This window comes from Cynocephalus volans, chromosome 12 (genome assembly GCF_027409185.1).
Source record: "Cynocephalus volans isolate mCynVol1 chromosome 12, mCynVol1.pri, whole genome shotgun sequence".
NCBI classification, from domain to species: domain Eukaryota; kingdom Metazoa; phylum Chordata; class Mammalia; order Dermoptera; family Cynocephalidae; genus Cynocephalus; species Cynocephalus volans.
This window is the reverse complement of record NC_084471.1, coordinates 96,900,034-96,926,635: the sequence shown is the minus strand read 5'-3', so window position 1 is coordinate 96,926,635 and position 26,602 is coordinate 96,900,034. Positions and strand designations below refer to the sequence as shown.

The following is a 26,602-nucleotide window of genomic DNA, read 5'->3' as shown; positions in this document are numbered from 1 at the left end:
CCAAGAAAAAAATAATCACTGGCATTTGAACCCTCAGTAGTCCAAGTCTTGTATTAATACTGATATTAGAAATTTTTAGGAGTGGTTTTAGCTATTTGTGAATTTCACTCTACTCTCTAACATTAATATCCAATCTCAAAGGAAGATACAACTCTACTGTATATCTTGAAGTACACAAAGCCTATATCTGTAAGACAGTAGAGTTTATCACTACAGCAATTTAATGGTTCGGTGAAGTTCTTTTTGCTCGTGTTCTTCAGTGCAAGTTTTCCAAGAACTGCAATTTTTTAAATGCCAGCTATGTGTGATCATTCTGGCCACAATTAAGGAAAAGGACATAGTGATATTGTCTGTCAGGATAAAAGGAGAGAGAAGTAATAAGAAGCAAGAACTCAGAACCAAGCTAGAGGGCATATTTTTAACATGTCTGTCAAAAATTAATTAAAGGCTCCATTGGCAGGGTCCCAGGATCAGTACTGAGTCTTAAAAATTGGGAATGGCACAGATCCAAGACCTTCAAGGTTTATAGACATAATGAACACATCTAGGAATGAGTTGAATTAAAGGAAGAACTTACCTGGTAAAATATTGTCTTCAGTAAGTTCTAGAAAAAGGTGAATTATAAGTCAGATTCAGGCAGCAGGCTAGCATATAATACAAGCTCCTTGAAATCAGAAGCTCTGCCTTACTTATCTTTATAGTTTTATGAACACCTGTCCCAAGCTTCACACTTAATAGATGATCTATAAATATTAGTTCAATTTAGTAGAGCAAGTAATGGGAGAAAACCGGGAAAAAAGACCAAAAACAAAACAAGAAAGGATGTAGAACTGTAGTGATTTGCTGACTGAGCATTTATTAGCACACACTCTGCTATTCCTAGTCAGACAAAGCTGGAGGATTCAGCTCTTTATCTGATTATTCATGTAGAAATTTGATAAGTAAATGCTAAAAAATTTCTGGAGTTTCTCATTGATATTTTAGCACTTGCAGGGATTTCTATTCAAAATATCTTCTTTTTTCCTTTGTGATTCCTTCTTTGACCTGTGGGCTTAGAAATGGGTTAAATGCCCAAAAATCTGAAAATTTTTCATAGATTTTTACTGACTTCTAGGTGAATGCTGTAGTGATCAGAGAACATATTTTGTGTGATTGTAATTACTTGGAAACTGTTGAGCTTTGTTTTATGACATGGTCTATCTTGCTGGGTATTCTTGTTGGGTGAAGTTTCAATAAACATTAGTTAGGTCAAGTTGGTTATTTAAGTCTGCTGTATCCTGACCGATCTTCTGTTTATTTGTTCTAATAATGACTGATAGAGGATTATGAAAGTCTCTCCAGCCAGAACCGTGGACTTATCTTTCTCCTTTCACTTCTCTTAGTTTATGCTTCACATATGTTGAAGCTCCGTTGTCATGTTATTAGGTGCAAACACTTTGAGGATGGCTAAATCTTCCTGATGAACTGACCCTTCTATGTACATGCAATGCCTCTCCTTATCCCAAGTAACATGCCTTGTGTTGAAGTCTTTTTGTCTGATAGTAAAATAGCACTTTCAGTTTTCTTTTGTTAAGTGTTTGCATGACATACTCGTTCCCTTTTCCTTTCAGCCTACTTATGTCTTTGCATGTAAATGAGTTTCCTGTACGCAGCATAGAGGTGGATCTTGCTTTCTTTCTCCTTTGAAGATCTCTGCCTTTTAATAGGAGTGTTTATACCAGCACTATTCAATAAAAGTAGAATGTTAAACACTTATGTAACGTTAAATTTTGCATATTCAAAAACTTTGAAATTAATTTTAACGCATGGTTTTTAAACACATTACATTAAAATATAACTATTTCAACATACAATCAATGTAAAAATTTGCACATCATTTTTTACTTTTAAACATATATTAATTAAAATTAAATAAAATTTAAAATTCTGTTCCTCAGCTGCACTAGCCTCATTATAAGTCATCAATAGCCATATGTGGCTACTGGCTACCAATTTAGACAGTGCAGGCCTAGACTATTTATAGGTAATGTAATTATTGATATGATTGAATTTAAATTTACCATATTGCTAGTCTGTTAATTGGGGAGGGAAGTCAATCTCGTCAATAGTTGAACTGGGTTTAAGTATTAGACACCTTAAGTTCATCACAGATTCCAGATTCTTCCAGGGGTAGGCTGCCAGAAGTAGTAGACAGGATTTCTCAGAGTTCCAGTTCTACCCTTAGTGGTCAGCAAGGCCTGAACACTGCACCACAGAAGGGGTCCCCCAGCAATAGACTGCTGTTGCTTTTTACACAGTGCTAAGTTTTTGGTGGGAACAGGGAAGGTTCTTTGTTCTCCTGATCCAGCCTCAGGCTCAGGCAAAACTTGTGGTCTTAGGTGGGGCTTGTCAACATTCCTCCCCCTTACTTTACACTGACAGCCCAATTCTACCTTATATCTGTTGGTCAGTTTCCTGCTTCTTCTCCAGTGGTAACATAACTCTGCTTTGTGCAGGATCAGGGACCCAAGAGAATTTCTGCCCTGCTCCCAGTAACAGGCATCTTTTGCCTTTACCCACCCCTTGGAAAGGGGGATCTTTTCTGAGAACTGAGAAGGGAAGATTTTTTTCTATCCCTCTCCAATACCTAAAGGCCTCGGCTTTGTATTCAGGAAAGGTCCAGGGAAGTAAGTTTTCTTGCTGGCCTCTTAGTGGCCGCAATTATCATGTATGTCTGTGCCCCTAAGAAGGAGACTCTTTCCAGTCCCCTGCCCTGCCCCCAACATTTCTCGTGGGCACCTGATGGAGGCCCAGGGAAACAGCTAGACAGTGTGGACTCCCAATTATTCTAAACCAGACTGTTCTAGAATTTTTGGATGATGGAAATATTCGATACAGTAACCACTCATTTTTAATTTTATTTAATTTTAATTCATTTTAAATTTAATTTAAATAGCACATGTGGTAGTGACTACCATTTTGGACAGAGCAGTTTTAAACTGTCATTCAGACCACACTCAGCCTTTATGAATTCATTAACATCTTAACTGCTTTTTTCTTACCTACTTCACGGTGGTCTCCACTTCCTGCCATGCTCTGCCAAAGGTGAAACAGTGTGTCCTTCCTCTCCTCATTATCCCAGATTCCAGAAGCAATAATAGGTTCGGAATATAAGAACGGGGGATTAGTGCACAAACATTTCTGTGACATTAGGCATGATGTGGCATTAGGTGACATTCGGGTTTTAGCTTCCTCCTTTATAAAAGGAGTTAAAGTACATGATGACTAAGATCACCTTTGAGCTCTAAAACTACCAGTATTTGTCATTTAATAGGACATTTTTGCCATTATTTTTCTCATGGAATGCTTTTTTTTTTTTGTAAGTCTAGAAAGCATTTGTAGTGTCTGCTCACAGAGTTGACATGTTGCTCTTGAGAATAAAAGAGTACATTTGTTACAGTCATTTATTGCGTGTTAGGTGCTTGTCTTGGTGAAATAAACAAGGACAAAGCAATTGGCCCTAAGGCAGTTCTTTGATATTTTTGCTGTAGTTGTTCTGAGTCTGGCACTCTCAGAGAAAACTGAGAAATAAAGAATAAATTCAGTACAACCTAGTCATTTGGCCAGTTCGGAAGAGTTTCACAACCCTTAGGCTCTGACATCTGATTAATATTTGCTTGATTGAGAATCTTCCATGTATTGCCTGCACTTCAGAAAGAAGGGGTAGTTTCTCAGTAGATAAAATAATACCTGGAAACAACTACTTAGAAATTGGGGAAATGTTGTATACACCCAGCTGTCTCCTGTGTCAGTAAAGTTCTAGAGGTAGTGGCTGTAAACAATGCAGAACACACATGGAGACACTCTACAAATATACTATTCTATACAAATCAATCACAAATAAAAATAATCTCTGAGTTTTAATTTTATTTATTGGATATATTCTCTGTGTCATATCCTAGGTGCCAGAGAAGTAAATATAAAAATACTTGTAATCAAAGATATTGTACTAAGGTAAAAAAAAAAAAAAAAAAAAAAGACAAATAAAAAACCATTAAAAAAAGTATGATAAATGCTGTAAGAGGATTACATAAGAGAGAATGCTTCACCTTTCTAGGGAACACTTGGAAGTTGCCACAGAAGAAACAGTCATTGAAAAATTAATGAAAATTTGGCAAAAGAATAAAGAATGGGAAGTGTTACAGTCGGAGGCAGAAAGAATGAAGGTGTGCATAGCATGGCACGCCCAGTAGGCTGTAAGAAGTTAAGACAGCGAGAGTCAGGTGTTCCAGAAAATAGCAGGATAGGTGCCTAGAAATGTTGGGAAGAACTTTAAGGACCTTGCAAAAGAGTTTAGAACTCAACCTGTAAGTGAGGAGCAATGATGAGAGATCAAAGAAATGACATACGAAGATGTGATTGGGGGAAGCTCCCTCTTGTAGCAGAAGTGCAAGCCACAGGACCCTGATTTCTGCATTGAAATGGACAAATTAGCAAGCAGGTATTTGGGGTAGTGGCTCAAAGCATGAGCTTTAGAGTCAAAGAAATCTGGCTACTATATGTGTATCCTTGAGAAGATAATTACTTCTCTAATTCTTAGTTTTCAAAACTATAATCTATTCCAGGGTTAGGAATATTTATTCTATAAAGACCTAGATAGTAAAAACATCGTGCTTTGCGAGCCATACGGTCCGTATTGAAACGATTCTACTCTGCTGTTGAAACACAAAAGCAGCCACAGGCAATAAATAAATGAGCATGGCTGTGTTCTAATAAAACTTTATTTATAGACACCAAAATTGGAATTTTTGCATAATTTTTTTTTTTAATTTTATTTTGTCGATATACATTGTGGCTGATTATTGCTCCCCATCACCAAAACCTCCCTCCTTTCTCCCTCCCCCCCTCCCCCCCAACAATGTCCTTTCTGTTTGCTTGTCATATCAACTTCAAGTAATTGTGGTTGTTATATCTTCTTCCCCCCCCCCCCGGTTTTGTGTGTGTGTGTGTGTGTGTGGGTGTGTGTGTGGGTGTGTGTGTGTGTGTGTGTGAATTTATATATTAATTTTTAGCTCCCACCAATAAGTGAGAACATGTGGTATTTCTCTTTCTGTGCCTGACTTGTTTCACTTAATATAATTCTCTCAAGGTCCATCCATGTTGTTGCAAATGGCAGTATTTCATTCGTTTTTATAGCTGAGTAGTATTCCATTGTGTAGATGTACCACATTTTCCGTATCCACTCATCCGATGATGGGCATTTGGGCTGGTTCCAACTCTTGGCTATTGTAAAGAGTGCTGCGATAAACATTGGGAAACAGGTATAACTTCGACTTGATGATTTCCATTCCTCTGGGTATATTCCCAACAGTGGGATAGCTGGGTCGTATGGTAGATCTATCTGCAATTGTTTGAGGAACCTCCATACCATTTTCCATAGAGGCTGCACCATTTTGCAGTCCCACCAACAATGTATGAGAGTTCCTTTTTCTCCGCAGCCTCGCCAGCATTTATCGTTCATAGTCTTTTGCATTTTAGCCATCCTAACTGGGGTTAGATGGTATCTCAATGTGGTTTTGATTTGCATTTCCCGGATGCTGAGTGATGTTGAGCATTTTTTCATATGTCTGTTGGCCATTTGTATATCTTCCTTAGAGAAATGCCTACTTAGCTCTTTTGCCCATTTTTTAATCGGGTTGCTTGTTTTCTTCTTGTACAGTTGTTTGAGTTCCTTATATATTCTGGATATTAATCCTTTGTCAGATATATATTTTGCAAATATTTTCTCCCACTCTGTTGGTTGTCTTTTAACTCTTTTAATTGTTTCTTTTGCTGTGCAGAAGCTTTTTAGTTTGATATAATCCCATTTGTTTATTTTTCCTTTGGTTGCCCGTGCTTTTGGGGTCGTATTCATGAAGTCTGTGCCCAGTCCTATTTCCTGAAGTGTTTCTCCTATGTTTTCTTTAAGAAGTTTTATTGTTTCAGGGTGTATATTTAAATCCTTAATCCACTTTGAGTTGATTTTAGTATACGGCGAGAGGTATGGATCTAGTTTCATTCTCCTGCATGTGGATATCCAGTTATCCCAGCACCATTTGCTGAAGAGGCAGTCCCTTCGCCACTGAATAGGCTTGGTGCCTTTGTCAAAGATCAGCTGACAGTAAGTGTGTGGGTTGATTTCTGGATTCTCTATTCTATTCCATTGGTCAGTGTGTCTGTTTTTATGCCAGTACCATACTGTTTTGGTTATTATAGCTTTGTAGTATAGCTTAAAGTCAGGTAGTGTTATGCCTCCAGCTTTATTTTTTTTGCTCAGCATTGCTTTGGCTATGCGTGGTCTTTTATTGTTCCATATAAATGTCTGGATAGTTTTTTCCATTTCTGAGAAAAATGTCTTTGGAATTTTGATGGGGATTGCATTGAATTTGTATATCACTTTGGGTAGTATGGACATTTTCACTATGTTGATTCTTCCAATCCAAGAGCATGGAATATCTTTCCATCTTCTTGTATCCTCTCTAATTTCTCTCAGCAGTGGTTTGTAGTTCTCATTATAGAGATTTTTCACCTCCTTGGTTAACTCAATTCCTAAGTATTTTATTTTTTTGGTGGCTATTGTAAATGGGCAGGCTTTCTTGACTTCTCTTTCTGCATGTTCACTATTGTAGAAAAGAAATGCTACTGATTTTTGTGTGTTGATTTTGTATCCTGCTACTGTGCTGAAATCATTTATCAATTCCAGCAGTTTTTTTGTAGAGGTTTTAGGCTGTTCGATATATAGGATCATGTCATCTGCAAACAGGGACAGTTTGACTTCATCTTTTCCAATCTGGATGCCCTTTATTTCCTTCTCTTCTCTGATTGCTCTGGCTAGTACTTCCAACACTATGTTGAATAAGAGTGGTGAGAGTGGGCATCCTTGTCTAGTTCCTGTTCTTAAAGGAAAAGCTTTCAGCTTTTCCCCATTCAGGATGATATTGGCTGTGGGTTTGGCATATATGGCTTTAATTATGTTGAGATACTTTCCCTCTATACCTAACTTATAGAGGGATTTTGTCATGAATGAGTGCTGAACTTTATCAAATGCTTTTTCAGCATCTATAGAGATGATCATATGGTCCTTGTGTTTGACTTTATTAATATGGTGTATCACATTTATTGATTTGCGTATGTTGAACCAACCTTGCATCCCTGGGATGAATCCCACTTGATCGTGATGAATAATTTTACGTATGTGTTGCTGTATTCTGTTTGCTAGTAATTTAGTGAGGATTTTTGCATCTATATTCATCAAGGATATTGGCCTGTAGTTTTCTTTTTTGGTTATATCTTTACCTGGTTTTGGTATCAGGATGATGTTTGCTTCATAGAATGAGTTTGGGAGATTTGCGTCCGTTTCAATCTTTTGGAATAGTTTGTAAAGAATCGGTGTCAATTCCTGTTTGAATGTTTGGTAAAATTCTGCTGTGAATCCATCTGGTCCTGGGCTTTTCTTTGTTGGGAGCCTACTGATAACAGCTTCAGTCTCCTTTATTGTTATTGGTCTGTTCAAATTTTCTACGTCTTCACAGTTCAGTTTTGGGAGCTTGTGTGTGTCCAGAAATTTATCCATTTCCTCCAGATTTTCAGTTTTGTTGGCATATTGTTGTTTATAGTAATCTCGAATGATTCCTTGTATTTCAGATGAATCAGTTGTAATATCACCTTTTTCATTTCTAATTTTTGTTATTTGAGTCTTCTCTCTTCTTTTTTTTTGTTAGCCATGCTAATGGTTTGTCAATTTTATTTATCTTTTCAAAAAACCAACTTTTTGATTCATTGATCTTTTGAATTGTTTTTTGGTTTTCAATTTCATTCAGTTCTGCTCTGATCTTAATGATTTCTTTCCGTCTGCTAACTTTAGGTTTGGATTGTTCTTGTTTTTCTAGTTCTTTAAGGTGAAGTGTTAGGTTGTTCACTTGCCATCTTTCTATTCTTCTGAAGTGAGCGTTTAATGCGATAAATTTTCCCCTCAATACTGCTTTTGCAGTATCCCACAGGTTTTGGTATGATGTATCATTGTTTTCATTAGTTTCAATAAACTTTTTGATTTCCTGCTTGATTTCTTCTTGGACCCATATGTCATTAAATAGAATGCTGTTTAATTTCCATGTGTTTGTATATTTTCCAGAGTTTCGTTTGTTATTAATTTCTAGTTTTAATCCATTGTGGTCTGAGAAGATACATGGGATAATTGCAATTTTTTTGAATTTATTGAGACTTGATTTGTGACCTAATATGTGATCTATCCTGGAGAATGATCCATGTGCTGCTGAGAAGAATGAATATTCTGAGGTTGTTGGGTGGAATGTTCTGTAGATATCTGCCAATTCCAATTGGTCTAGAGTCTTGTTTAGATCTTGTGTTTCTCTACTGATTCTTTGCCTAGATGATCTGTCTAATATTGATAGTGGGGTGTTCAGGTCCCCTGCTATTATGGTATTAGTGTCTATTTCCTTCTTTAGGTCTAATAGAGTTTGTTTTATAAATCTGGCTGCTCCAACATTGGGTGCATACATATTTATGATTGTTATGTCTTCTTGATGGATCAGTCCTTTTATCATTAAGTAGTGTCCCTCATTGTCTCTTTTTATGGTTTTTAGTTTAAAGTCTATTTTGTCAGATATAAGAATAGCTACTCCAGCTCGTTTTTCTTTTCTGTTTGCATGGTAAATCTTTTTCCATCCTTTCACTCTTAGTCTGTGTGAATCTTTATGGGTGAGGTGGGTCTCTTGTAGGCAGCATATAGTTGGGTCCTGCTTTTTGATCCAGTCAGCCAGTCTGTGTCTTTTAATTGGGGAATTTAAGCCTTTTACATTAAGAGTTGTTATTGAAAGGTGTTGATTTATTCCTAGCATTTTATTGGTTGTTTGGTTGTCTTAGGTGTCTTTTGTTCCTTGATTTCTGATTTACTGTTTGTTTTCTGTGTTTGTTGGTTCCTTAGGTTGTAGATAGTGCTTTTGTTAGCTTGTTTTCTCTTCATGAATGCCATTTTTATTATACTAGAGGGTTTAGATTTTTCTTGGGTTTTTATGGCAGTGGAAGTTATTTTTCAGGAACCAAACCCCGTACTCCCTTGAGGATTTCTTGTAAGGGTGGTCTTGTGGTAGTGAACTCCCGCAGTTTTTGTTTGTCTGAGAAATATACTATTTGCCCTTCATTTCGGAAGGATAGCCTTGCAGGGTAGAGTATTCTTGGCTGGCAATCTTTGTCTTTTAGTATTTTGAAAATATCATCCCATTCCTTTCTAGCTTTTAGGGTTTGTGATGAAAAGTCTGATGTTAACCTGATTGGGGCTCCCTTATAGGTGATTTGACGCTTCTCTCTTGCAGCTTTTAAGATTCTCTCTTTATCTCTGAGTTTTGCCAATTTGACTATGACATGTCTTGGAGAAGGTCTTTTTGGGTTGAATACATTTGGAGATCGTTGAGCTTCCTGGATCTGAAGATCTGTGATTTTTCCTATACCTGGGAAGTTTTCCGCCACTATTTTGTTGAATATGTTTTCAATGGAATCTCCATTTTCCTCCCCTTCTGGAATACCCATGACTCGGATATTTGATCGCTTATGGTTGTCTGATATCTCTCTCAGATTTTCTTCAATGTCCTTGATTCTTTTTTCTTTCTTTTTGTCTGCTTGTGTTATTTCAAACAGCCCATCTTCAAGTTCAGAGGTTCTCTCTTCAACTTCGACAAGCCTGCTGGTTAAACTCTCCGTTGTGTTTTTTATTTCGTTGAATAACTTCTTCAGTTCAGCAAGTTCTGCTACATTTTTTTTCAGGACATTGATTTCCTTGTACATTTCCTCTTTCAGATCCTGTATACTTTTCCTCATTTCATCATGATGTCCAGCTGAGTTTTCTTGTATCTCATTCAGTTTCCTTAGAATTATCACTCGAAATTCCTTGTCAGTCATTTCAAGGGCTTCTTGTTCTATAGGATCTAGAGTTTGAGATTTATTAACTTTTGGTGGTGTACTTTCTTGATTTTTTGTATTTCTGGTATCTTTTTTTTGGTGTTTATTCATTGTGGCCGGGGGTTTCACAGTTCACCGGTTTAAGACTAATGACTAACTAGGATGTTGCTGTGGTTGCCAATTTCGTATGGCTCCCTCCGTGACTGCTCAGTTGGCCTCTAGTGCCTTGTGTGTGTGGTTGCCTCGGGTCTTGGGCTTCTCCGGGGAGCCACCTTTCTGGTCAGCTTGGACTCTGCTGGGCTGGTGGATCACGTACCACAGGGTGTGTGATCTCTGTTGAGCTTTCACTTCCCGTACAGGACTTCTCCCTGTTCCGTGTGCTCTGGCCCAGGCTGTTAGATCGTGCAGTGGTGACCCCACCCGGTGTGTGGTTTCTGTCAAGTCTCCGCCTCCCTGGCCGCACGTCTCCCCACTCTGTGCGCACTGTGCTGGGCTGGGGCGTGTCTTCTGCACCCCTCGTCTATCAGCTGGGCCTTCAAGACCCTGCTCGGCACCGCCTCGCCCAGGAAGTCTACCAGGTTTCTGCTGGGCACAGATGACCGGTCTCTCTGGGTGCCTTTGTAGCACTATGTAGATCTTTCTCGGGTCTTGTTCACCTTTGTATCCCCCCAGTATAAACCGAGTCTAGCGCCCACCTGCAGCCTGGTCTCCGGCCAGTTCAAGCGGACCTGGGAACTCTCCTACCACACTATTCCCAACCAGAAATTCGTTAGGCTTTTTTCCAAACTGGTGGCCGCAGAGATGGTGTCTGCCTCCCAGTAACAGGGAGTTTACCTGGGGCCAGAGTCCAGGGTATGGTGGAGTGACGGGTACTTCCTTGCCCTCCCGACACTGGCCCAGGACACCCCTGCCACCAGCCCTGCCAGAGAACCGCGGAGGGAGTTGGAGCCGAGGCCGGTCCGCAGGCTCCGGAAAGCCCGGCGCAAGGCCAAGCAAGTGGGAGGGCTCAGTGATGGCCGAGCAGGGCGGAGCTGCCCGCACCTGGGAAAATGGAGGCAGCACCGGGCGGTGAGTGGGCTGGTGGTGCAGGCGGGAGCCGCGTGGGCATGCACCCCCCGAACAGGGCTATGCCAGGGATCACTCACAGTGCTGTGCCAGGTCAGGTGCTCGCTCTCTGTCTCTGGTTTGCCGCCTTTCCCAGTTCTTGGCCGCTGCCGCCTCGGGCTGTTCAGTCGCGGCACGGCTCGGGCGCTCCCAGGAATCTTCTTTAATGCCGGCCTGAAACCTCGAATCCTGAGTAGGGCAGCTGGCCGCCTTCAGCGCGGCCCCGGCCTCCGGGATCCTGGCTGCATCCACAGCAGCCCTGGCGCCGTGTTCCCTGTTTCGAGACTCGCTTTTGCAGCTAAGAAACAGTTCTTTTCCTGCTCCACACTTCAAAGCTGTTGCCTGTAGATGAGGCAGCCTCTCCTGCCGGGGGGCAAAGTGGCGGTCACCCCCCACGACCGGTCAGCAGCAGCAGTCCTCCCTTAAGAGATGGCGAGAGGAAGGTCCACAAGTTTCCCGGCTGCCTGAGGCCCAGTGGCCACCTTTTTCACCTCAGCTACTCCGCGCCAGCCGCCGCAGCCGCCGCCATCTTGAAAACCCCTTGCATAATTTTAATGTGTCATGAAATACTATTCTTCTTTGAATTTTTGTCAACCATTTAAAAACATAAAGGCCATTTTTAGCTCGAAAGTCATACAAAAACAAGTAGCAGTGCATATTTGGTTTGTGGGCTGTAGTTTGCTGATTTGATCTGCTATATAATTATAATATACCATATTGGAATAATTATAATACCTATAATGGTAGGGTGTGCTAGAATGTAAATATTTTGTAATGTAAAAAAACTTTTTAACAACGTGTGTAGCACATGGTGTAAGATGAATAAACATAAGCAGTACGAATGGCATGAAGTTGAAGATTACTCAAGGCATCAGGAGCGAAGGAGAATTGAAGCAGACTGAGCAGGGAAGTGTCAGTGAGGTGGGGGTGGCTGGCTAAGACAGAGACTCTGACTAAAGTGACAGTCTCAGGTAGCCCGCAGGCTTGATTAGAAGCTCTGAGCAGAAAGAAATAAGAAAAATTAACATGAGGTTGGAGGCAGGGAGAATAATTTAGAAAGCTGTTGAAATGTTCCAGGAAAGAAATAATGAGGACATTAGCTAAGGTAGTGGGTGTGATGGTCACCATCCCTCCTGGACCATGGGTGGCTGCTGCTGCCAGCCCACCAGAAGTGTCAGGTCAGAGCTCAAATTATCTAAGCACAGAGCAGTAGCTCTGGCTTGGGACAGAATCAGTCCCTTTTCCCTACGCCTGCCGTCAGAAGCAAGGATGCAGTCTCAGGTCCCTCTCCCTCAAGAGAATATGTCACAAGAGGCACATTCTTGGGTTGGTCGCATCAGAAGCAAAGGTTACTGATCACTGACCCAATTACTTCTTTAGTTTTTAGTCCAGCAAAGCAGAGCAATCTCAGATACAAGCACCTTTTAGCAGTTAGCAGGTACTAACAAACACAGGGCTACCTTTGTTTTCTTTAAGCAGTATTTGCTGTACATTTGCTTTTGTTTCTTTGTCTCCTCTCTGAGATAATCACATCCAGAACTTTAAAACATATCTTTCATGATCTGCCATAAATGGTTCAACAATAATTAAGGAGCATAAAGTATTCTCCAATTTGAACATGAGTTTTCATTATGTGAGACACCTAACGAGGGAAAAAGTGACCATATTAAATGTCATATCTTTTATTTTTGTCAAAAAAAATGGGAGTTTAATGTTAGGATTTGTAGTCAAAATATTGCAGTGATTTCCTGCTGTGTCATATACTTTTTGCTCCTACAACAAAGCAAAAAGAAAACCAGAAGTACATTGCCAGGCTCAAAAACAAGAGAGTTGTCTCTGTGAAGAGAAACAAAACAGAAACTCAAAGTGAAGATGTGGGCTGAAGTAACGGGCCCTCTGTGCTCCGCATCTGGAAAAGGCAGTGTTGAGTTTGGGACCCTGTAGAGTAAGAAGGACTGAAATGCTCCACACTGGACAGGGCACAGAGCCAGGCTCTCTGCTTAGAGCAAACATTCTTCCTTTTCAAGAACAAAAAAAAAAAAGTGCGTATATACAGACCTGGGTATGTGAGGGCCACATGTTTGTTTTACCACCAGGGACCAAGCCTGGTTACCCTCCAACTCAGTGAATGAATCTGTGAAAGCCACTGTATCATCCACAATATCAGGAACCCCAAAATAACATTACATGCCCTGTTTTAGACTGGCAGCTCTGGTGGGCTGGGAGGAGGCAATGGCTTACTTGTCTCAAAAGCAAGGGGTAAGTGAGAAATGGGGGATGAACAAGCATAAAATGAGCCTAGAGCTTGTCTTTCAAAACGCAGGAAGAAACCTATGCTAAAACTGATCGACATCCAAACACTTGTAACATTTCAGACTATATCTTGAATAGCAGTCTAACAAAAATTTGCAGTATGTTTATGATCTTCAAAGACATAAACGTAAGAATAGCATCCATTTTAAAAGATCAAGGAATAATGAAACAAAAACTGGCAGAAATAAAACAAAAACATATAGAATAAACATAAATAAAATAAAACTTTTAGAAATGAAAAATAAAATCATTTAAACTAATTTAAAGCTTTAATTGGCCCTACTAGGTAAAATTAATTTGGCTGATTAAATTTAAAGTTAACCTATTGAAAAACTTCAATAGATGGGATAAATTCTATGCTGGTGAGTTAAAAAGAGTTAGTAAGTTTGAGGATAATACTGTTCAGTGCCCTATAATTTAGCACAGTGAGACAATTCACAAGCATGGACGTGGGAGAGGCTCTAACTAAGGAGGCTTAAGAGTTCAAGAAAAAGAGAGTGGAGGAAATGATGGGCACAATATTTGAAGAGATAACTATGAGGTTTTCCAAGACTTGAATGACATGAATCCACAGACTGACAGAGCATTCCCAGTACCTAGTAGGGTAACTCAAAAATAATATAAATATATGATGGTGAAACTGCTGATTATCAAGGCTAGATAAAAATAAATATGTAAGCTTGAAACATACTGGAGAAAAACACGTAGTATCTACAAAAGAGTATTAGACTGACAGAAATCTTCTCTCCTGCAATAATTGGTGCAAAGAGACAAGAAAGCAGTATCTTCAAAGTCCTGAGGGAAAATCTGTCTACCTAGAATTTTATATCCAGCTACCTCAAGAGTAAACTGCATCAAAATTAAAGATAAAATACAGATGTTTTCTAATATACAAAGCCTAAGACAATTTAACACCCAGAACTCTAAATTTAAAAACTGTTGATATATTTCAGCAAGAAAAAAAGCAAATACAGAAAGAAGGCACAGAACACAATTCTTTAAAAATGACAGTAGGAGTGTGGTACATGAAAAAGATTGTATTACAGATTGGCAGGAGAAGATGGGGGAAAAAACACAAAATAAGCAAAAGAATCAAACAATTTTAAAAAGAGGGAAGTTGAATGGCTTATATAATCAGCCTCCTTAATGAGCAGAAAATTGAACAAAGAGGCGAAATTTCACACACCCAAAAGTGGCAAAAAATAAAAAGACTGATTCAAGCCAGTGTTGGAGAAGAATGTGGAGACAGACTCTCATACACTGCTGGTATGTACATTGGCACTATCAAGTTAGAAAATATTCTAATAGTATCTTATACATTTGAAGATGTGCATACACCACTATCCAAGATTTCCAACCTAAGGAGACACGTTCCAAATGTTTATTACGGCTTTATTTGTAAGAATCAATGGTCGAAAGCAACCAATCTACCAAGGAATAACAGATAAATGTTATAGTTTGTATAGCTGTAAAATGGACACTAAAATAAAGTTTCTAGAGATACTTGTATCAAGATGCACAAATCCCAAAACAATGTTAGGTGATTAAAAACAGGCCACAGAGTATGTATGGTATGATACAATTAACAAACGTGGGATCTTCAAAAAGTACATGGAAAGATTCATGTTATTTTTTAATGCCATTTTTCCATGAACTTTTTGAAGTGTGCTTCTAATATTTCAAAACATGAAATAATGTTGGACACTTACAAATATGAAAGTAAAAGAAAGAAAACATAAATGAGAAGAAAAATGCCAAATTCAAACTAATAATTTACCTCTGACTATGAGGAAATGAGAATGAATCTGGGTAAGTTGTATGCGGGGGTTTCAACTATACTTTGTAATACAGACATGGGTTGCTTAACAAGGATATGTTCTGAAAAATGTGTCATTAGGCCATTTAGTCATTGTGTAAACATCGTAGAGTGTACTTGCACAAACCTAGATGGATAGCCTCCTACACACCCAGGTTATATGGTATAGAATCTATTGCTCCTACATGAGTAATGCGTTGCGCTCCGACATTACAACAGCTACAACATCACTAGGTGGTAGGAACTTTTCAGCTCCATTTTAATCTTACGGGGCCATCATCATATTTATGTAGTACATCATTGACTGAAATGTTTTGTGGCACATGACTGTACTCTATTTCTTTGAAAAATAAAAAGACCTGAGGACAAGAATGTAATACATAAACAAAGATAATAAATGATTCCCATTTTCTAGCAACCCCGTTTTTCTGCCCAGTCCTGCCCATTTCCTAAGACAGGAAAGAGAAGTACCTGGGAGAGGCTGGCAGGGAAAAGAGTATTGAATTAGGTTAGGATTTAACTTTGTCGTCACTGAAATGCATGTGAGTAATTACAGCTCTGGCTTATGCCACATCACTTAATTTCTTGGAAGAAAAATAATAAGGAAAGTAAGTGAAGAGGTAAAGAATATTTTTAGACTCTGTATTTAAGTTCTGCTGAAAACAATAATGCTTAGACTGAATACTCCTCAGGAATGCCTGGGCATGGACTTTAGGATTTACAGCTAATCTGGACCATTTGCATTGAATCTGAGAGAAATATATAAAACAAACATGTAAGCAAGAGTTTAAAAAACGCTTCTTGTTTAAAGTTTAAGTAGTTGGCAGGAGCCAAAAAAAAAAAAAATAGAAAATAAAATACCTGTGCTCTCCTCTTCATGTATGTCTTGAATTTCAAAATTTGACTGTGGTTTGGATGTGCAGACTTCACGCCTCTGGGCGTGCAGGATTGAGTGGACCTCTAGCTTCTCTATTCAGTAGAGGGACCCAGGGTGAGGACGTGGCACAGGACCACAGCAGGAGAAGAGTTACTGCTTTGTGGCTGCTTTTTCAGTCTGCTGTTACTCTGGTTCTCTCAGAGGTCAAGAGTTGGATTTGGTAGACTTCCTGGGTTAGTAATTAGGCTGGGTGGAAAGAAAAACTTCCAAATGGCTTAAAACGTCTTTGGAAGTTTTGAACTGAAAGCAGAGTCTTTGGGGGTTTGTTTGTGTGTCTACATGTGAGCAACAGCAAAAAAAAGGGGGAGTTCATTCCAAAGTGTTACCTTTATCTAGGAAGACCAGGGATGAGATGAAGAGAAAATGGAAACTTTAACCAGAGGATGTAGCACCTAGTCGACCGTGACGTGGTCATAAAATATACAGCAATCTGAAGGCCTTCCTAATTTTTTCATAGATGTTGGCTTGGTTTTCAGAAAATTCCGGGAAAAATCAAAACTTTAACACGTAGTTTCAATCCTTTCTGGATCTCTTCAATAAAGAGCAAAAATAGGTTAAGTTCCTAAGAAACAAAATGAAATAGATTCAGCTACAGATTGAGATATACTAGGTATTCAATAGTTATTCGCTGAGTAAATTAAGTCAAATTTTGGTTTCTTATGTTATTGAAGCTAAAATTTTACACACAAACCGGGGTGGCGGGGGAAGAAGATATAACAACTACAATTATTTGAAGTTGATACGACAAGCAAACAGAAAGGACATTGTTGGGGGGGAGGGGGGGAGGGAGGAGGGAGGGAGGTTTTGGTGATGGGGAGCAATAATCAGCCACAATGTATATCGACAAAATAAAATTTTTAAAAAAAGAAAAGAAAATAAATAAATAAATAAATAAATAAATAAAAGTGTAAAATTTAAACTAAGAATAATTGCTTTAATTTAGGCCATAGATGATGCCCAAGAGTCCTCTCAAGTCTGAAACTTTGAATTTAAATTACTTTTTCAATAATACAATACTTGATTACAAACCAAATTATTTAAAATATTTTCTTAATAAAATTAATATAAGTAAAATTTTTTCAATAGCTCCTTCAGTAGGGTGGGGTGGTCTGTTATTCATAAGAATTTTTCCTGGAGGGTTGGATGTTGAGATGCAGACGTATATCAATCATGGTCTTAAAAAAATGAGTATTTTAAAAGTTTGGTGATGAATTAACAACTCAAGCAAAATAACAATAAATGTTTTTTAAATGTCTGTAGTAAGAATGGTTTAATAAATGCTATAAACCATAATTTTCACAATTTTATACTTAATATAGAGTAAAAGAAGAGCTAAACTCACACGAAGAAAAAAAAATTACATAAATATTTATCATTGGTCTGAGCCAAAGTTTATTTTCTGCTACGGGTCTGTTATTAATATCAAATTTTCTTGGCATGAAGAAAAGAAAAATGAACTAGGAATCTGGAGAAATAGACTTTACCATGTACTTGTTAAATTGCCTTTGACAAGTAATTTAAAGTCTCTGAGGTAGCATTATGTTTATCTGTTGAACGGAGATGTTCATATTTGCTCTTCCTAGATCTCAGGGTCTTGGCAAAAAGCAAATGGAAAAATGAATATTGAAGTTCTTTGAAAAGCGGAAAGCACCCTATAAAATGTACTTTATTAATTATTGCTAAGGAGAACACTCAGCTCATGGGTACTGAGGAGTTTAGTACTCATGGGGAGTAAAAATATGTGTGACCCTTGGTCCTTCCAAGTATTGATAATGGCCTTTCTCTCCTCCCTTTCCACATCCCCTTTCTCCATTTATTTCCCTTCTGTAGAACCTCTACCTGTAACCAGTGTTTCAATATATGACTATAAACCTTCTCCTGAAACAGGAGTTCTGTTTGAAATTCATTATCCAGAAAAATATAATGTTTTCACAAGAGTCAACATAAGCTACTGGGAAGGTAAAGACTTCCGGACAATGCTATACAAAGGTAAGAGGCAAAAGGAAGGCAGAGTAAAGGATGGTTATTACTTTTTACGTGACTTTTCTCAAATGGTGTTCTCTCTTACTCTATAGAGGTTGTATAACTCATTACTTGACCTCTAAATGTACCATTAAAATAGTTATTGGTTCATGAAAATCTTGCCACGAGGAGTCCTAGAACATCTGGTTCATTAGTTGAGAATCACATGCCATGCACACAGCATGAGAAATACTCAAATTATTATCACTTATACATTACTCTGGCCAAAGGTAAAAAATTCACTTTTTAGGAGCACCTTACCTAACCATTTTTTCTTCTGGGTATGATAGAAGGGTGTTTCCAGGACTCGGAAGCCAGAGAGGTGCCTTTTACAAAGTTTCACTTGGAGATGGTCCAAGATTATTCGCAAATGCGAAAGATAATACTTTGGATGCCTTAGTGTATTACATCAGTAAACAATTATTTAGCTGGTCCTCGAGGTAAATATATACCTGTGGGGAGAGGAGAGAGAGAAGAGTGCAGAGGAATTAATAATTTAAATTATGCAAAAGAACCAAGTCAGTCTGTCTGAGTAGAAGGGGAGGGGTGAGAGAGGGAGAGAAGGAGCGGGGTCATTCGGCTTTATTGGGAGTGAATCCCAGTGGAGGAACTTGAATACTCTCAGAGCAGTGTCAAATCTGGCTGGTTGTAACCAGAAACATGTATTAATGAGATGCAGAACAGGTACTGGAGCACGTAGGGCACAGTTTTCAGGAAAATGTCACTGACTTGCTGCTTCTACAAACTCCTTTTTATGAGACACTTTAAAAAACATATAGTGAATTTAGAGGCTTTTTAAACTTTAAAAACATCAAATAAGCACAAACATAGTCTCCATAAATTATTGCATTCTTTATTTTCAATGAAAACAGATTATCTACAACTTAATAAGTGGGACCTTATTTGCTTATAGATCATATGCAAATACATGATCGCAAATGACTGAAAAGCAATTACTTAAACTTTTGTTCAAGGCAAAAGCCATGAGTTTAAACATGTTACTGGAAAAAAAAATTTTTTTAATAAAAATAAATTACCGAATATGCTCTCATTATTAAATCAATTAATTTTTTAAACTATTCTTAGCTTTTAATTCAATAAGTGATACTTTTAATTTCTTTCCCTCATTTCTTTTGACTTGGATTGAATTTTTAAATTTATTATTTTCTTTAATGTTTTCTTTATTTTCTTCTTTTTTTTTTTTAAACTTGTCCTGTCTGCCAACTGGCAGATAAGCCAGTCTTCTTTTAAGATAGACTAGTTTTTATACATAAAAACATTTCATGTAAAATTGCTATTTATTATGTCAGAAAGTGGCAACATACCTTGGGTTTTTTATTTTAAAGTAAATAATTAGCATAAACCTAATCTCTGCAATTTCTGTGTATTATCTTTTCCACTTAATATCCAAAAAGTTTCTTTAACAAAAACTTAACTTAAATTGTGTCCAGTCTTCTTAGGAATTTTAGCAGGAAAAGCCTTTCACAACTGAGTCTAAAGATCCAAATTTCATCTCAGTCCTTCTACTAATTGTTTATTTCTGGCCTTGCCAGAAGTTGACAGAAATATTATCTTATGCATATTTAATTATAACCGTTTGAAACTTTCTAGAAGTTGGTGACATGTAGAAGACCATATTTTTAATGTAACTGATTTTTCTCTTCACAGATTTCTTTAAAGGAAAAACAGTATTTAATCACTGGCTTCCAGGAATATGTTATAGTAATATCACCTTCCAGCTAGTATCTGAGGCAAGTTTTAATAGAAGTACCCTCGTGGAGTCCAGTGATGTTAGTCATGAACCCAAACAGCATAGAACTGGTAAGTTCGGAAGAATCAAGTTTAGTGAGAAAATAAGTAAATTATATGCTGCTGTTTATTTTTTTATCCTTCTAAGAAATATTCTTCTTCAGAGCTAAGAAAGAAAATAAATATGAGTATATACTTTTAATAATCTAAAACAAATTTTCTATCAATGTAAAAAGAACCAAGCAAAATATTCAATAAGCAAAATGTAAACTATGTCAAAGTAATTGTACATTTATGGTCTTTGAATAAAACGGTATGTGACACTACCAAAAGTTATAACTAAGTAGGTTAACTGGATCTAGAAGTGAATAACTATTCTATCATCTGACGAATGTCCATACAGCAGAAAAACAGAGAGGAGACAGTCTAGTAAAGATGATCAGATTATTGAAGGAAAATATTGGAATTCAGATGTATCTAAAACTTGCTGTGTTTCATTTTGGTAGCATTACTAATATGAAGCACTATTATAGGTTGGATGGATGGATGGATCAATCGATTGATTGATGTAAGAATGGATGGATAAAATAAATGTATATCTACTAAGCACTCATCACCAGAAAAAGCACTGTGTGTGCCTAACATGCCTGAGTACTCAACAGGAAGGCTGGAGAGGCCACTCCTATGAGTACTGGAGGTCGGTTATGATAGATTACCCCTTGCAATATGAAATTCAAAGAAGTCATGATTCTCATTTATTAGGCCAAGACAAGGAAACGGTTTCAGCTAAATATCTAATTCACCTCATGTCAACATCTAAGATTCTATTTGCCTTTTCCTTATTCAATTCAAGTAAAGAAAGATTAATTGAGCATCTTCTCCCTGGAAGTCATTGTAAATACTGAGAGAGATGAAGACTAAGACAGGTGAGACAGGGTCGCTGTCCTCAAAAAAACTGTACAAGTGGCGATGATACAAGGCAGAATGAAATAAACGTTATGAAACAGTTCCAAAGTTATTGAACAACACAAAACAGGGAGAGATTAATTGTTATTAGAAGTTCACAGAAGAGGAGATATTTGTGCCATTTGAAGGACAGGCAGAAACTGTTGAGGCAGAGACCACACAGTGTGTCTTCATGATTTTCTACCTCTGGAACAGAGTGCTTCTGTAATTCATGAACTCATTTTTGCTCGTATGTTTCATTTGAGAGAGGTGAGGAGTGAAGCCATATTTTCACCATGTGTGGTAATGTCTCTAAGGCAAATTATATATGCAACTCTCTCACTTTTTAAAGAGTGAGATTGTGATAAACTGAAGACTATTTGCATAATTGTGCTTTAGAAGTGGTTAAATTACCACTTCCGCAAGCATCATACCACAAGTTAGTGTATTTGAAGTGTGACTGGCAATATGCTAATATGCCCACGTCATTCACAAAATATTAAAGTGTGTGCACTTAAAACCACAATTGTTCTTGCTGTAAATTTGTCTATATATTGGAAGTAAAATTAAACTCTATTTTATAAATCGGCTTGTATATTTGATTCATTAATAAATGAAGTATTTCCTATAATAGAGTTAGAAATTATTTGAAAATGAAAATTCTCTCTCTTACAGCCCCTTATCCACCTCGAAACATTTCTGTCCGCATTGTAAACTTGAACAAAAACAACTGGGAAGAACAGAGTGGCAGTTTCCCAGATGAATCATTCATGAGATCACGAGATACAATCGGAAAGGACAAACTCTTCCATTTTACAGATGAAACTCCAGAAATTCCCTCTGGCAACATTTCTTCTGGTTGGCCTGATTTGAACAGCAGTGACTATGAAACTACGTCCCAGCCATACTGGTGGGACAGTGCGTCTGCAACTCCTGAAAGTGAAGATGAATTTGTCAGTGTACTTCCCACGGAATACGAAAATAACAATACACTCAGCGAGACTGAGAAGTCAGCATCAGGCGCTTTCTCTTCTTTCCCTGTGCAAATGATATTGAGCTGGTTACCACCAAAACCACCCACTGCCTTTGATGGGTTCCATATTCATATAGAAAGAGAAGGTAAAGCAGTAGGAAATCAGAGGAAATAAGAAATGCTAAAAGGAAAGGAAATGAAATGTTTTAAATTTTGAGTTTAGAAAGAAAGACCGGTGGAAGACAGTTAATATTTAAAGAATAATGGTAAAAAAATAAAGGGGGAGGAAGGGAATTTGATTATTCAGTGCACATCGAGAACAGAAAACCAAAATGAATTGGATTGATCAAAATTAGAAGGTTTGGGTGATTCACAAGTTGTCAAAATTTGAAGTTAAATGACAGCCTTATTTTCAGGGTAGGACAACATGTAGTCTCATATATAACATATTGTTTACTCCGATCTTATGTGGTAGAATGAGATATAAAAATCTGCGAATACTAGGTGATAGAGCAATCAACTATACTCAAATATTATATAAAATTGAAGTCCTTTGTCATTTCCAATTATTAAGTCAAAAGTCATTGGCCTGGAATTGTTTATATTGAAAAAAAAAAAAGCTTTATTAATCTGTCCTTGATATATTCTATGGAAAAAATAGAATCTTGTAATTCAGATAGTTATTTTTTACTGCCTATTTCCACAAGGTTCTATCATGCTTTTATCTGACCGAAGTGTGTTCTTCTAAGGCTGTTCTAGTTATCAACTTATGATAATGACACCAAATGTAATAAGCAGCAGGAGATGGACTGTGAAGCAACATAAAATAATGCTTATGCTTAAAAGTTCTGGAAACAAACAGATGAGGGAAAAATATTACAAGTGTCAGACCATATATCCATTTTAAAGCATTTTTGAGTATTCAATGCTACCACAAAGAGCTTATAAGATATTTGGTACTGGTTCTTTTTTTGTCCCTACATCCAGATGAGAAAGCCAGCGATCGTTACCTTCTCCTGACAATCTGCTTTTGTTTTGTGCACATAATTTCACAGTATATACCCATACTTAGTTTTACTGATTTGGACACCATATCTTAGTTTTGTTATTGAAAGGTATTGTGAAAAAAATTGAACTCTTACTCATGTTTCTTTTATGGTGCCTGTAATTTAGAGGTAGAGTTGAATTTGACAAAAGAAAGGAGGCAATATCAAAAATACCTATTTTTTTTTTTTACTAATTAATTTTTCTACATTCAGCATGCTTCCAGGTGTCAAGTCATACATATTCTCTTTTTTATATGTGATTTAGAGAATTTTACTGAATATTTGACAGTGGATGAAGAAACGCATGAATTTGTTGCAGAACTGAAGGAGCCTGGGAAATACAAGTTATCTGTGACAACCTTCAGTTCCTCGGGATCGTGTGAAACTCGAAAAAGTCAGTCCGCAAAATCACTCAGCTTTTATATTAGTAAGTAATGAAGAGATTATTTTGTACTTACAGCACTAGAACAATGAGATTGGTGAGATTAACAATGCTCCGTCAATTATTCACAAACCTTAGGGATCCTGAGAATTCTTCAGTGTCAGGAGAGGCCAGGATCCATAATCTTTTGACAGCAGAGGAAATATATATATGCTTAATTGCAGCAAACCTCCCCATGGATTTAACTTGAGGATTTTTTTTTTATTGTTCTGATAATTGAACATTTATTAAACTGACCTTCCACACTAGCCATAGCAAACTCTCTAGAGACATGGACACACAGTTTGGGAAAGATGACTTTTGTTTGAGGCCATAGTGAAACTTGATATTATAGGATTGAATAAAAAATCTCTTCATAGTATTAAGCTTGTGTAGCTCCAAAAAAGGACAAAGATTCAAGTGTAGTGATATCCACGTGGACGCCATAAAGTTGACAGGAGAAGACAAAGCTAGAAAAGCCCCAATGTCAAGTCTTAGGGTGGCTTCTACTAATTCCATTAGGGGTAATAGCAGAGTGAAAGCTACACTCTCAAGGCTGAACGACAGTGCGTGTCTCTGTAATATGTTTTGCTAAACTGACTGGGTTTACTGAAAGTTTACAGGCCCAAAATCAATAACCAAGCTTATCAGGAGTTAAATGCACCTCTGATCAGCAGAAAGAAAAACCAGAAGGCAATGGATAAAAATTGCTCTCGGAAAAGGATGACTACCGTACACTCCTTGCCTTCCTCAAAGGCAAAATACCAGCTTTCGTCAAATAATCCTCAAAAAGATGGACAGAAAGGAAAGAATGAGGACAGAGGGAGAAGACCAATTTATTTTGCAGCTTACAAATGTGGGAAATGTCCCTTACGTCCAGTAAAAATAACATCTTTCCTTAAGCAATCAAAAATGTCACCCTGGTGAAAGGCCTGAAAGAGCCATCAGACAGGCAGAAAGAATATTTGGAATTGCCTCGCAGGTATTTCAAGTGTGGGGGTCTTTGACATGACATCACTTGAGAATGAGAACGAAGTCAAGCATTCAGTTCTTCTCATGAGGCTAAACATGCTTCACTAACCAAGAGATGTCCTTGTCATGGGTACAGATCCACTGCAGGTGTTAACAGCTTCCACAGAAACTCCCTCAATGATTCTGCTTTTCTCTGCTCTGAATTTCTCTTGTGTTTCATACTGTACAGCACAAAACACAGAACCTACTAGAGTGTGGCATTTTTCTAGATTTATTTTATTTGTGTGCATCTTGCTTCTCATACCAAATTATAAAATCCTAGGCTAAAGTTATTCTATTTGCTTATTTATCCACTCTTTTATATATTCAACAAATATTTATTGAACCACTTTTATCAATTATTCTGCAGATTTTTAAAATATCCAAAGTGACTAGTGCCATTTCGATGTGAGAATTGCTCAAAAATATTATTTCAAAGAGATCCATCTCAATATTCAACTAGAAAAATACTAGGGTACTTCAAAGAGTTCATGAAAAAATAGAATTAAAAGATAATATGAACCTTTCCGTGAACTTTTTGAAGACCCCCATAGAGGCCCCTAGAAATTTGTTTTTTCTCTGCCAACAAAAGAATGATATTTTTAGGTGCTAAGGATATTCTGTCCTGTGGTAATGAGTTATTATCATGTACTATATATATACCCCTTTGGTTTAAAAAAGGATACTGCAGATATAAATATAATTTTTAACTGGGTAAGTGAGCAGCAAATTAGGGTGGGTTAGTTTCCTTCAACATAATATCGTCACACACCAGCTACATTACATTTGCAGCCCATTTTCCTGACCAAGCTGTTTCAGACATTCTGGGGTTGAGCTATTACACTAACATTTATTACACTAAGATCTATGCTTCTGTTGCTGTATTATGTTTTATATTTATGTCATTTTGAAGGCTTTCCCAGAGATGAAAATTAAGGCAGAAATTTACATTAGTCCCCCAACAGCTCTATGAACGGAGCATTTTTATTATCCTCATTTTTCATATGAAAGATACTGAGCCATAGAAAGTTCAGTGACCTTTCCCAGGTGTCAGAACGAAGATTAGATACTAGGAATATTTGATAACAAAATCCTTTTCCATGTAGCCTGCAAGGACCCATTGCCTTGGGTTGATTATGAGGTCAGTCCTAACATAAAACTATTAAATGAGTGAATTTGCTTTGCTTCTTTCTACTTTCTCTCTCTGAGCCTGCACTACACCAGCAGTCTCTGTGCGGTAATAAAACTTCACATTTATGTAGTTTTCTAACACATATTATCTCATTTGATGCCAGCAGGAACCTTATGAAATAGATTAATCAGAAGGCATCATGATATGTTGTCACAAAGCACTGACTCAGGAGACAGGAGGTCTGGGGTGGGTTCCAAGCACTTACCAGCTCCGTGATATTGGGCAGGAATTCATGTCTCTGGGCCTCAGTTTCCTCGTTAGTAAAGTAAAGCATTGGATCTCTAAAGTTCCTTCCAATTTTAACATTCTATGGTTTGTCCATTTGACAGCTGCAATGGCTGAGATTCAGAGAAATTAAATAATTTACCCAAAGTCATACCACTAATAAAGAGCAAAACTGAGTCTTGAGCCGATTTTTCTATCTGCAAACCGATACTTTTCACTATTTCATTGTGCTCCAGGAAGACCCACGCAGGGTTAATAGCATGGATTTTGGAATCCCAGGTCTATTCACGCTATCTCTGCCTCAGTTTCCTCATCTGAAAAGTGAGATTTAATAACAGTACTTATCTCGTAGGCATGTTATAAAAATTAAAGTGTAAACACATGTAAACTTAAAATAGAGCCTTGTCCATAATGGGTGTTATATCTCTTTGCCATCATTATTATCATTTTTTATTGTTATTTTTCTTGCACCATTTACAATGAGCCTGAGTCTGCCTTCCCAGCAGAGCCACTTCCTCCTTTTCCTCTCCTGGGTTCCAGCCTAGAAATACAGCATTTAATTCAGGAACTGAGAAATGTATCCTAAGCAAACAAAGGGAAACTGCACATTTGCATTTCAACACAGAATTTCTGTAGATAATAATCACCTTAACACGTCTTGAGTCCTTACTTCGTGTCAGGCACATTAAACCAGCTTGTCGTCTGTTTCTTCTCTAATATAGTCACAGCCTGCCTCTTTGTTCCTGCTGTTGCCAGATTTAAAGTTTTTCACAGAATTGTACTCGAGGCTAATTTGAATCTCAAAGTAATTACCTCTAGAAACCAAAGATCCTTATAGCAAAGGAGTTATAAACACTGGTGAAATGCCACACCCAGTCTTCATTAAAAGAGAAGTAAATTCTCTCTGGTGAAGAA

The 26,602-nt window shown here is 37.6% G+C and overlaps 1 protein-coding gene across 1 annotated transcript in view; it reads left to right on the top strand.

Annotated features, from left to right (window-relative positions):
- PTPRO (protein tyrosine phosphatase receptor type O) overlaps window positions 1–26,602 on the top strand; it is a 239,063-nt gene that overhangs the window by 123,927 nt on the left and 88,534 nt on the right. The window contains exons 3-6 of the mRNA XM_063115709.1: window positions 17,934–18,092; window positions 19,794–19,946; window positions 21,495–21,938; window positions 23,104–23,265. Coding sequence (XP_062971779.1) covers window positions 17,934–18,092; window positions 19,794–19,946; window positions 21,495–21,938; window positions 23,104–23,265 — 918 coding nt within the window. The remainder of the gene's footprint in view (window positions 1–17,933; window positions 18,093–19,793; window positions 19,947–21,494; window positions 21,939–23,103; window positions 23,266–26,602) is intronic.